The 12,986-nt window shown below is 36.9% G+C and overlaps 1 protein-coding gene across 3 annotated transcripts in view; it reads right to left on the bottom strand.

The window, feature by feature from the left end:
* The window catches only part of CLEC4A (C-type lectin domain family 4, member A), an 18,330-nt gene extending 5,562 nt beyond the window's left edge, over positions 1-12,768 (bottom strand). Inside the window, exons 1-5 of one of the 3 annotated variants that reach the window (XM_006903133.1) lie at positions 12,687-12,768; positions 10,697-10,813; positions 7,055-7,156; positions 3,142-3,293; positions 406-521 (exon numbers count right to left, since the gene is read on the bottom strand). In XM_006903133.1, the coding sequence (XP_006903195.1) occupies positions 406-521; positions 3,142-3,293; positions 7,055-7,156; positions 10,697-10,813; positions 12,687-12,768 (569 nt within the window). The remainder of the gene's footprint in view (positions 1-405; positions 522-3,141; positions 3,294-7,054; positions 7,157-10,696; positions 10,814-12,686) is intronic. The other 2 variants (XM_006903134.1, XM_006903135.1) reach the window with 2 other exon arrangements.
* Positions 12,769-12,986: the final 218 nt, after the last annotated feature.

The following is a 12,986-nucleotide window of genomic DNA, read 5'->3' as shown; positions in this document are numbered from 1 at the left end:
AAGAGTATTGAGAATACCATGGATTTCTAGGAAAACAAACAGATTTGTCCTGGAAAGGGTTAAACCGGTTGGCTCCTTGGAGGCAAGGATTCTAAGGCTCCATCTAACATACTTTGGACATGTTGTGAAGAGAGACAGGTCCTTGGAGAAGGACATCATGCTTGGTAGGGTGAAGGGACAGTACAGGAAGGGAAGGCCCTCTATGAGGTGGATTGATTCAGTGACTGGGATAATCGGGATAGGAGTGTCAGAGACAGTCGATTGGCACAGGACAGAGCAGGGTTTAGGCTGTTATACATAGGGTCGCCATGAGTCGCAAGCAACTCGACAGCACATAACAACAACAACTGGAATGCCCAAATATAATCCAGGACTCAGGATTCTTTTACTGAATTTGATACTCACACAGCATTTTCATCATAGGGTGACTGATCTATCCATTGCCAATGATTCTTTCTTTCTAGATCTGACAGCCCCACATAGTAAGCAGTATATTTCTTCAGTGTCTTGCTGATGAATTGCTGAGGGAAAAAGAGAAAGAATTCACAGACTTTAGAGTATTAAAGTAAGTCTAGTGGCCTAAGAGTAAAAAGCTGCACTGCAGTCTCAAAGGCACATGGTTTGAATCCACCAGCTTCTCTGTGAGAGATGGATGGGCAATCTCTTTGTGTGCAGTTTACCTGCCTCTGAAAACCCATTGGACAGTCAGATATGAGTCAATTCTGAGGAAGGCAAGTTTATATGCATGATTTATGAACATTTAAGAAAGAGTTCTAATTTTGATCGTTCTCATTTTTAATTTCATACTCACTCCCCCCCCCTTTTATTTTTCTTCTCTAAGAAATTATCTCATTATCTTACCTTATTTCTTTCTGTTAAGATAGATCCCACTCATAGCTGGACTTCCTGGGTATTTCTGAGGTTGTAACACAAGAAGAGATTATCTTTCTCCCACAGAGATAGATTAGGACTACTAAGGAGAATTGGTCTTTAATTCAGCAGTAGAATCCCCTTCAGACTATGCCATCAGAGGCCCCTCATCCAAGACATTGTTGCTATTATGTACCATCAAGTCACCTGCAATTCATAGTGACTCAATAGTTCTGAACACTATCTATTCTGATCCAGTCTCACTGTCTCTGCCACACTTACCACCATTACACCAGTTACTGGGTCAATCCTTCTCCTCCAGGGTCTTCCTTTTCTATGCTATCCCTCCACTCTTTCAAGCCTGGTGTCCTTCTCCAAGGACTGGTCCCTCCTGGCAATATGCTCAAAGTATATGAGACACAGTTTCAAAATTCTTGCTTCCAAGGAACAATTTGGTTTTACCCTCTCCAGAACAAACCTATTTGTTCTCTTGGAAACTCATGGACTGTTCTTTATTCTTCTCCAGCACCACAACTCAAAGGCATCATCTATCATCCTATTCATTGTCCAGCTCACTGGTGCAGAACAAAAAATTGCACAGATCAGGTGGCCTAGATCAGGTACACATTAGTCTTTAAACTGACATCTTTGCTCTTTAGCACTCTGGAAAGGTCCCTGACTACAGATCTTCCCAATGGAACGCATCTTTTAATTTCCTAATTTCTGACGCCAAGAGTGTTGGATGTGGAACCAAGCAAGTTGAAATTGTTAACAATCTCAATCTCTTCTCTATCTACCATTGTGCTGCCAATTGGCCCATAGGTGAGAAACTTAGTTTTCTTGATGTTGTGTTTCAATCTATATTGAAGATGGAAGCCCTTGACTTTCTATAGCAACACCACAGATCTTCCTTAGTTTTGGCTAGTAAGGTTGTGTCATCTGCATAATGTTGTAGATAATGAGTCTTCCTCCAGTTCTAATACCATATTCCTCCTCATAAAGTCCAGCCTGTTCTGTAGAAATAATGAAAAGTCATGGAGGCAGGATGCATTCCTGATGCACTCTTTTCCTGATTTTTGACCATGTAGTGTTTCCTTCTTCTGCGTTGACGATTGCTTCCTGGTGCAAATATTGGTTTGGAATGAGCACAATTAAGTGTTCTGGGGTTCCTATTCTTCTCAAGGTTAGCCACAATTTGTTGTGATCCACACAGCCAAATGCCTTTGCATAGTTAATGAAACACGGATAGACATCCCTCTGGTATTCTCTGTATTCAGCCAAGATCTATCTGACATTAGCTATGATATCCTAGTGCCATGGCTTCTTTCCAACTCAGCTTGCATTTCTGTCGATGCACTATTCTAACAGGGTGTTTTTTTAAATAATCTTCAGCAGGACCTTGTTTGTATGTCATATTAATATTGTTTTATAATTTCCATATTGTCAGATTTCCTTTTTTTGTGGGAGTGGGGATGGGGATGGGAACAAAAATGTATCTCTTCCAGTCAGTTGGCCAGGTAGCTGTCCTCCAGATTTCTTGGCAAAACCTAAGGAGCACATCCAGGATAGCATCTGTTTGTTGAAATATGTCAATTGGTACATCATCAGTTCCTGGGGTCTTGTTTTTTGCCACTTCCTTCAGAACAGCTTGAGCATTCTCCTTCATCACCATTGCTTCTTGATAATATGTTATTTCATGAAATTATCCTGTGTCAGCCAATTCTATTTGGTACAGTGACTCTTTGTACTCCTTTCATCTTCTTTTGATGCTTCCTGTATCATTCAATATTCTGCCTATAGCACCTGGGGCTGGCGTCACAAGTGACTACTCCAAAAAGTAGTATTTTTCAAATTATGTATGAGACAATGATTGAAGATTTTTTAATAACTCCTATTGGTTTAATTTCATTTATGATTATTGAGTGTGCTCCTTCAAAGTCAATGTCGTTTCTCTACCTATTTAATACTTCTTCATTGTCCTTTATTTTATGATATATAAAATATATGCCAAAAAGTTACATGCCAAAAGCACAAATGAATATATCGGCTTAAAATTTTCTTATCCTTGCTCTTAGCTCCCCTGTGTTCTATTTTTAATGCCCCATTTCCTTTGGGAGAAGTTTTATTAAAGCAGGAAGAAGGTGTTGGATATAAAGTCTCAGAGTCTCTATTTATTTCATAAAATCCTTCTGCCACAATACCATATACCAGGACAATAAAAATCTCCTCTCAGCTAGCAGGGCTTCTGCTTCATGTTCTTTTCAAAAGTACCTGCTCCTCCCTGCTATTGATCACCAGCAGATGAGCTCCCATCTCAGTGCATTTCTTCTTACTGTCAGTCCAAGTTTTGGATTCAGCAGGAATAAAGTAGCAGCTCGTATTAGAGTCCATCCAATGTTCTGGACAGCAGCCCCACATTTTTTCTGTATTGGGAAAAGGGACATGTAAATGTAACAAATGCAAATAGTTTGTAAAGTGTTCATATTATTAACATTGAGGACTAAAGGAAGATTCTTCCTTTTAGAAGATAGATTATATAGACTTTTACTTCTTTCCCTCACTGTTGTGATGGTGGTATGCTGTTGATTCAGAATTGACCCATAGCTGACCCTCAAGTGGGTTTTCAGAGACAAGAAATCATGAAGAGATTGCCCATTCTGTGGAACAACTGTGTGCTTCTGTGATTGCAGTGAAAACAACTTTGAAAGAGAACAGACTTTCCAAGGACATTAAAACCCATGGCATAATGTGGTGATTTGAAGAGTTTCTCTTAAGCACAAAATCCCAGACTTAGAATTGAAAATGTGGAGACCCAATAACATGTGCAGTGAGGTCATATGATAAAAGGAGAAGGCCAACAAGGACCTTTTCTACTATAGCCAAAGAACTAGGCAAGGAGCAGCTTGGCGAGCAGTAACTATTCAACTACCACCAAAGACCACAGAAAACAACCCAAACTGTGGCCTCCTGTCCAAATGAAAAGACTCATTCCAATCAAGTTGAGTCTTACTAATCATGACCCTCTTCAGGTTTATAGGTTGTGAATCTTAGTGGAAAGAGAATGCTTATCTTTTCTTATAGAATCACTGGTGCATTCAAACTGCCCAAGATGTGTGGCTTGTTGGTTAGCAGGGCCACACATGCTACAGGCTATAACACCAGACACTTTACTTCTACCCTTGCAAAGCTGTAAAAGGGTGCTCCAATATCCTGATAGGGTTGTTTAAGAGAAAATCAAGCAGGAAGTGGGATTTTTATTTCCATAATCAGTAAGGAGTCCTCTTGGAATTTCACTCCTATCAGTAGTAATGCTACACTCACCCAACTTCCCACTAAGTTGATATCAAAGTCTAGTGAAGAGTGAGCAGTTTTGCCATACTTGATAGTAAAAAGAATACCCTCACTGCTGTATCTGTGGAATCCATATATTGGTAGGAACTGTTGAGACCTCAACTCATAATAACCCTGTGTACAACAAATCATTGCTCATAGTCTATATATTACTCATTGATCTCTGTGTTGCTCACAGTATGTATGTGAAGCTTTTTGTTTTCTTTGTTGTTGAGATGTAATCTACTGAAGGCTGTTATCTTTGATCTTCCTTAGTAATTTCTTCAAGTCCTCTTCACTTTCAGCAAGGAAAGTTGTATTATCTACATAGCACAAGTTGATGAATAATCCTCCAATTCATAGTTACATTCTTCTTCATATAGATCAACTTCTTAAATTCTTGCTTAGCATGCAAACTGAATGGTTATGATAAAAGGATACAGCCCTTAAGCACACATTTCCTGATTTTAAATCATGCTTTTGTTCTAACAGTTGTTTCTTGGTCTGTGTACAGATGTTGAATGAGCACAATTTAGTGCTCTAAAATTCCCATTCTTCTCAGTGTTACCCATACTTTATTATGTTCTCATAATAGAACTCTTTTGCATAATCTATAAAACATTACTGGTATCCTTTGTTTTCAACCAAAACCCACCTGACATCAGCAATGATAGCCCTCATTCCACATTCTTTTCTGTGCCAAGCTTGGCCATCTGGCAGTTCCATGATGGACTATACTTCAGTTCCTTTTTAATAACCTTCAGTAATATTTCACTTGCATATGATATTAATGATATTGTTTGATAATTTTAAATGAGTGAGCATAAACTCTCTTGAAAAAGAAAAAATAGGAGGAAAGGTAAATAATCCAATAGAAAAATGGGCACAAGATATGAACAGACACTTCACCGAAGAAGACATTCAGATGGCTAACAAGCACATGAAGAAATGTTCAAAATCCCTAGCTCTAAGAGAGATGCAAATCAAAACAACTATGAGATATCTCACCCCAGTCAGAATTGCAAAATTTAACAGAACAGCAAGCAACAAATGCTGGTGAGTTTGTGGAGAAACTAGAACCCTTATTCACTCTTGGTGGGAGTGTAGAATGGTGCAACCACTGTGCAAGACGGTATGGCGCTTTCTCAGAAAGTTGCAAATAGAGATACCATTTGACCCAGCAATTCCATTACTGGGAATATACCCTGAAGAGACCATAACTGACATCCAGGCAGATATATGCACATCCATGTTTATCGTGGCTTTGTTCACAATAGCAAGGAGTTGGAAACAACCCAGGTGCCCATCAACAAACGAATGGATAGAGAAGCTGTGGTATATTCACACAATGGAATACTATGCTGCATTGAAAAACAAGGAACTCATGCAATATTATTCAAAATGGATGACCCTGGAGGACATTATGCTGAGTGAAGTATCTCAGTCACAAAAGGACAAATACTGCATGGTGTCACTGTTGTAAAGAAGGACTGACCTCAGGGTTGGGAGGATACTGAGAAGGATGGGTTCAATAATGTATACTGCATTGAAACAGATGAGGGAGAAAACTGTTTAAGAGGGAAAATTATTAGGGATTTTTGTCATGACAGAAGTCCAGAGTGAAGGCTGTATAGTGGAGTGAACCTGGTGGGGAGGGATTATAAAACAAAGAATTTTTCTTTTACTCTTGCAAGAGGGCAGTGTACTGGGAGGGGAGAAAAGTGTGACAGTGAATCAATGGAAATCCAAAGTCTCTGTAAATTTTCATTGAAATTAGTAATAAATTTTTTTAAAAAGGGGGGAAAAAGATTGTATCCTTTCTTCTTACCTATACAATCTGTCAGTCCATCTGGTTGAGTGTCTTACTCTCTTTCACTGTCTCTCTCTTTTTCCAAACATTAGGTCCTTCTCCAAGGAATAGCTTACCCTAGCAAGATGCCCAAGAAGAAGCTTTGCATATTTGCTTCCAAGGAGTACTCTGGCCACAATATATCTTCTCTTCTCCAAGATACAATTGTTCTTTTGGCAGTCCACAGGATATTCAGTACTCTTTTCTAACACTACAACTCAAAGGCATCAACTCTTCTTCTATCTTCTTTATTCATTGCCAAACTCTCAGTAGGATAACAAGTGATTGAAAACATGATGGCCTGAATCAGGCACACCTTAGTCTTTAAACTTACATCATTGTTCCTCAATAATTTGAAAAGGCCCCTGGCTACAGATTTTCCTAGTTCAATACATCTCCTGATTTCCTGACAGCTGTCACCAACAGTGTTTAATTGTGGATCCAAGTAAGATGAAGTTGTTAGAAGTCTTAATCTTTTCTCCATCTATCATTATTGCCTATTGGTCCAGTGCTGAGAATTTTTCTTTTCTTGATGCTGAGATGCAATACATATTGAAGACTGTATTCTTTCATCTTCTGCAACAAGTGAATCAAATCTTTCTTACTTTCAGCAAGTAAGGTTGTGTCATCTGCATAATACAAGTTATTGATGAGTCTTCTTTTGATCCTGATATCACATTTCTATTCATAGAGTCCAGTTTCTTGAATAATTTGCTCAGCATACAGATTGAGTAGGTATGAAGAAAGGATATAGCCCTGGTGAACATTTATCTTCATTTTAAACCACGTAGTATTCCCTTGCTCTGTTTGCACAACAGTGTCTTTGTCTAGGTACAAATTTTGCTTTAGCACAATTATATGTTCTGGTCTTATGCATTTTTATACTTATAGTTAAAATGACTATGAGTTTCAACTTCTTATGGTTGTCTCTCTATGAATTTTACTAGAAATATTAAGATTCTTATATAGTATATATAAAAACAAATTATAAACATTAATTTTTACCTTCAGTAATCAAATTTTCTTTCTTACACATAATATTTTGATGAACCATTTTGTGTAGATTCTGTTTTTCTTTGAAAAGCTGAGAATATCTTTGAAAGAAAACTAGAAAAGATAATAGAAACCATTTAATTTCCTGGTAATGTTACAACTTTGCTTTGATTGTTTTTCTTGCATTGAGCACAGGAATAAAATCTGCAAAAGTATAATTACTTGAGTAGAAGGAACTTAGCTTTTGAAAACATTTCCCATCACTCCACCATCAGCATAACTCTAATTGTATTGATTTTGAAACTATGGGCTCCTCTAGGAATAGCTGAATGATCATGTGTTATTGAAAGAACACCTGAGAGTACAATTAGAATGAATCTGATTCTATTTCAATATTAAATGTTTGATCCAGGCAAAGGCCAAGCTAGTGGATGGGAGAGGAGGTGGAGGATAAGTAATTAAACATCTCTCTATTTGAGGATGTACCCATCATGAGTATTTGAGGGAAAGAATGCAGCTTATTCTGAGGTACTCTGGGTTAGCTTGAAGCATAAATAATTAGAGCAAGACAAAACAATATTAATTAGAACATTATTCATTTCCTCTTCTTTTGTCATATCAACAAACTGTTAGTCCTCAGCATTCTTACATGCTCAATTTTTTCCCCATTAAAAATTCAATTACATGCTCATCCTTCTCAGAAACTGACTTTTCTCCCTTCCATCTCTCCTTAACTTCTATTTTCTCCTCTTCCCACCGTATTCTGACTTCTGCTTCCACCATTCCACTAAGACACTCTTGCAATAGATTGTAAATTCCTTAGAAGCTGTACTTAAAGGCTATTTACTAGTCTTCTTCCTATTAGACCTTCCTTAATATTGGATCCTCATTTTCTCTGCCCTTGCTTTTTCAGGCCCTAGACTCTCTCTTGCTGCTGCTGTTTATTGTTGCTTTTATGTGCCTTAAATTAGAACCTCCTCCTAGCTGACCCTCCACATGGTTTCAGAAGCAGTAAATTACATAGGAGGAGAATGCTCATCTTTCTCTCACAGAGCAGCTGGTGAGTTTGAATTGAATGCCTTTGGGTTGGTAGCACAGCTCTTAACCACTAATCACCTTTAAAAGTACTTTTTCTCCATTCAACTCTTTAAAAAAATAGAATTTTAATTGGGATTTTAAACAAACATTTACAGAGAAGTTAGATTTTTTTCATTCACTCTTTTCACACTTTACTCCCTGTCTCTCCTTTCTCCCTCCTCCAGTTCACTTAAAATAATTTTATTCATTGATGCATAATTACCTATCTCCTCCTCGCCTCAGTCCTCTTTGCAATGATATATCTCTTATTCTGAGCTGTTGTTGCACATATAATGCCTAATATACTCTTTTTTAAAAGACTATCATAGTTCCATCCTTATCCTTTTTTTAAACTAAATTTTCTCCCTGAGTGATGTCATGTATTCTTATTGCTTCAATGGCTATCTTCATATGCAAATGACTTTTACAACTCAAATATTTCTTCTGATATTCAGACAAATATGTCTCCCATATCCAGGTGCATATTTAAGGTTCCCACAAGTCACATGCACTGACCATGTCCAAGGCTTAAATCACTCCCTTCCAACTCAAATCTGTTATTCATCCTGTCCACCACTTTGAATAACTTCCTGATGTCTGAGTTGACTGAGGCAGAAACTTATAGTTATATTTTACTTTTTTAAAATTTTCTTATTTTGTATGTGTGTGCATGCTGTCAAATCTGATCTGACTAGTACAGGACAAGATTGTCCCTCCTTCTCCAGCAGAGTATCTCCATGCACCTCTGGGATTGCAGTGCAGCTTCTTGCCACTAGGCCACCAGAGCTCCCTTAGTTACTTCACTTTTAAATCTAAGTACCTAGTTTCTCCCTCCTTGATTCTAATTTCCTGTTGTCCTCTTTCTTTACTTAAGATCCTCTTCTTTTTCATCACAATTGCTAACCTTAGATAAAGCTTCACTGTTTCTCATTGTCTTAATGAATAAGCCTTATAATTACTGTGTCATAAATTATGTGTATGCATTAATTTTCTTCTGTAAAAATAAAATTCCTGTAAGTCATGTTTGATTACACCACTTCTATACATAAAATTCTTCAGTGACTCTACATAAGGGTAATTCGTTGCAAACATTTTTAACAGTTCTCCATTCTTTCCTGTAGCTGTATCACTTTATGACTTTGAAGTTTTTCTCATTAAGAAATGAAGTTTATTTCTTCACCACTTGAATGTGGGATGATCCTATGACTTCCTTTGGCCAACATAGTGTGGTAAAAATAGCACTGTACCAGTTCTAAGCCTAGAGTTTCAAGAGACTTAGTTTGCTTCTCCTCTGGCACAGGCTGTTGTTGATTGCCTTAGAGTTGAGCACAACTCCGAGCAACCCTATGAACAAAAGGCCTGAAGCCTTTCTATAACTATCGACATTTATCCAAGTTCTGGAGTTTCCAGAGGCATGTTGTTTAGGAATTATTACCCTATAATTGTTCTGTTGTTCCAGGCCACATCTTATCAACCTACCAGAAGTTGAGTAGCAAGGTGACTGCTATCAGAATGGATGAATGAACTCAATTTGAACAAGAAGAGTCTCCAGCTGAGCCCAGATCTAGTGGTCAACCTCTTGTATTTACTTTGAAAATAATTTCTGGTGGCCTAGTGACTAAGGTGCGGCATACTAACCAAAAACTCAGCAGTTCAAATACCAGCTGCTCTGATAGAGAAAAGGGATTTCCTCATTTCATAAATTTTACTAACCCAAAACTCAGCAGTTCAAATCTACCAGCTTCTCTGATAGAGAAAAAGTAATTTCCTCATTTCATAAATTTTTTTATAGCCTCAGAAGTCATGGTGTTTAAAAGAATAAGCTCAAGCAGTGGATTTGATTTGAATTTTTGTACTTTAAGCAAACAGCTATCCATATTATATTGTAACCACTGATATGAAGATGAGCTGCTAACTAAAGGACAGGCAGTTTGAATCCACCAACCTCTCTACAGAAGAAATATGGGCAATCTCTTCTTGTGCAATTTGCAGCCTTTGGAAATCCACTGGAGGCTCAACTGGTAATCAGTTTCAAATCGATGGCACATAACATCAACAGCATTACTGTCTACAGTTCTTGAGACCAAGAAAGATCTGTGGGTCTGACTGGTCTCTGTCTGGCACAATGCCTGAGATGTAGTAGCTTCTCATCACTGCTTACTGAATAATCAAATGACTGAGTAAAATATATATCTTTTAAAATATCTTTTTATTGCATATCTACTATATTTATAAAATTTTATAAACTCTTATAGCCAATGATAAGCAAAACTTTACCTTTTCTAAATTCTACTCCATAGGATTTTCAAGTTTATAATCTTTATGGAAGCAGACTGTCACATTTTTTTCCCCAAGAAGCAGCTAAGAGCTTCACAACCATGCATGTTTTAGTTAGCAACTCAATTCCTTCTTCAAATTCTTTACCAGGGCTTCTTTAAATTCCCAACAGACTGTCACTAATTATGTGTCCCACAAAGGCTTGTCCAAATTTTTTTATATACTTATTGTTTATTGTCGGTATCTGGTAGACACTCTTGGTAAAGCAGGCATTCCTTATTGATTCAATAGCATACTTACTGACAAAAGCAATAAAAAATGAGATTGCCAATAGCAGCAGAAGTATCAGCAGTGAAGCAAAAAGCTGCTTGTGGAAACCAGGTTTACTTTTGTGAGGGCTGGTCTTCTCTTCCAGAGCTGAAGGAGAAACTAAATTAGATTCATAAGTAATATATTCTGCCCTTTCTTCCTCTTCTTGCTTACTTGCTTCCTTTTCTTGGATGACACACAATTGCTAGCTGTGTGACTTTTAAAATAATAATAGGAGTAGAAAAGAGGAATATGAGGGAAATAGCAATGCTCATTGGAGGAATTTGAGCAAATACATTAAAACCCAAGTGTAGACATCTACACAGTATATCTATCATTAAGAGATAACTAAGATTTTTCTCTCCCCCCCCAGAAATTTTGAGAGCATATATACATATGTACACATTTTCCCACGTAACAAAAACTCCATAAGCACTGATTTGTAATTTACTATTTTTCTTTGTACTATATCATAGACTTTTTCACAATGCTAAGTTATCTTCTTTAGAACCATTGTATTCACATGAAATCTTACTACATATTGCTCTCTAAACTGTTCTTCTATTTAATAACTTTAAGTAGTGCTTCTGCTGTGGTTGGTAGTCACTGTTGAATAAATTTAGATATATTTAGGTGTCCTCAGGTTTGTACAGTAGAACTGTTGTTGGAGGTTTTCTAGACTGACCTTTCAGGAATAGAAGAGTTCTATTTTTCAAGATCATTCTGGGTAGGTACAAACAGCCAAACTTTGGCTAGCACTTGACCATTTGTAATATGCAGGGACTTTAAACAATATTATAGTCAATAATTCTTTGTAATCATCCTTGATCATGTCCTTAGAATATGGTCAGTTTATTAAGTCCCCACTTCACAGTTAAGGAGCACTTTTGGAAAGTTATATTCTCTAGCAGGGGTGAGGGATGCTCTGTATTATGTTATATAATTGCTAATTAGAAAAAAATATATATACACTCATTTATATCTATTTATAACTGGAATAGCATACTGCAATAGAAGCTGTATTTATTTCTGGATAAGCTTATGTATATTTTAAATTTTGTGTACTTTATAATTTTTTTCCCTTTGATGAAAACTGTTTTTTAAAAAAGGAAAAGCTTTTCCCTTCTTGCCTGTCTATATCTCTGGAGAAATATTTTCAAAAAGTCTGAATAATTCTGGTCCTCTGTCTAGTTCCTTATTTTTTTTATTGTCTTTTTTGCTAAATCTAAGATATCCTACATGTTACCTAAGTGGTCTTTTATCAACTTCCAATCTTAATTTAATCTACTGTGGAGATACAATTTTAATGGGTTTTATGATTTCAGAAAATTTTCTCTATAGATTTAAGGCAATTACCTTCTTTGGTAGATATTCTAATCTTTTATCTATAAACTTTTTAGTTCTACTTCAGTCCAGCACGTTTTTGAAAAATTAAATACTCTTTTAACACTTAAGACACATTAGTACATCAATAGCACCTGTGTCTGGGCCTGACATAATTTCAAGAGCTGAATCCTATAAGTTAACTTCAACTCCATTGAGACTCAAAAGATAACAGAAGCACAATGTCTCATAATTACTAACACTTCAGTTAGCTTGGGACTGGTGTACCTTTTTCACATCTTAGTTTTCTCCTAGCTTCCAGAGTTAATGCTACAGATGTTGTTGTTATTTTTGTTGTTGTTGTGTATCATTGAGTCAGAACCAACCCACAACTGACCCTCCAGCAGGTTTTCAGAGGCAGATAAATTGCATGGGAGGAGATTCCCCATAGATCATTATACATTTTCTTCCCTATTTAACTATATGTAGTCCACTAACATTTATCTACAGAAAACCCAATCTTACAGGAATCATCAGTGTTTCCAGTCATGACCAAGATCACTCGTAAAACCAGCACTAACATCTAGATCTTGTTTCTAATACCTTCTCTAAAATCTTATCTCACCACCAATTCCAATCACCAGAAAATGGATTTTACCTGCAGGAGATCCTGGGTTGGCACCAGAAGTCTTGGATTCATTTTTGAATTTCACTTCAGCATAGGTTATCTCTGAAGCCATGTTGATAAGAAGTTTCCACTTTCTTTACAAAATTTATGTCATCCTTTCCTTAAAATGTCTCTAAAAAATGAGAACTAAACGTGGTGGAAATTATGATACTTCCTATAACTCAACTACAGGAGATTGGAAGCCCCATTAGAAAAGTACTATTGAGAAGTATCTCATGAAAACAAAAACCCTCAATATGAGGAAACTGAGTTCACAGACACCAAGTTCAT

Source organism: Elephantulus edwardii, unplaced genomic scaffold, assembly GCF_000299155.1.
Source record: "Elephantulus edwardii isolate Elephantulus edwardi_28Jun2011 unplaced genomic scaffold, EleEdw1.0 scaffold00516, whole genome shotgun sequence".
Taxonomy (NCBI): domain Eukaryota; kingdom Metazoa; phylum Chordata; class Mammalia; order Macroscelidea; family Macroscelididae; genus Elephantulus; species Elephantulus edwardii.
The sequence above is the reverse complement of the archived record's forward strand: the minus strand, read 5'-3'. Positions and strand labels throughout refer to the sequence as shown.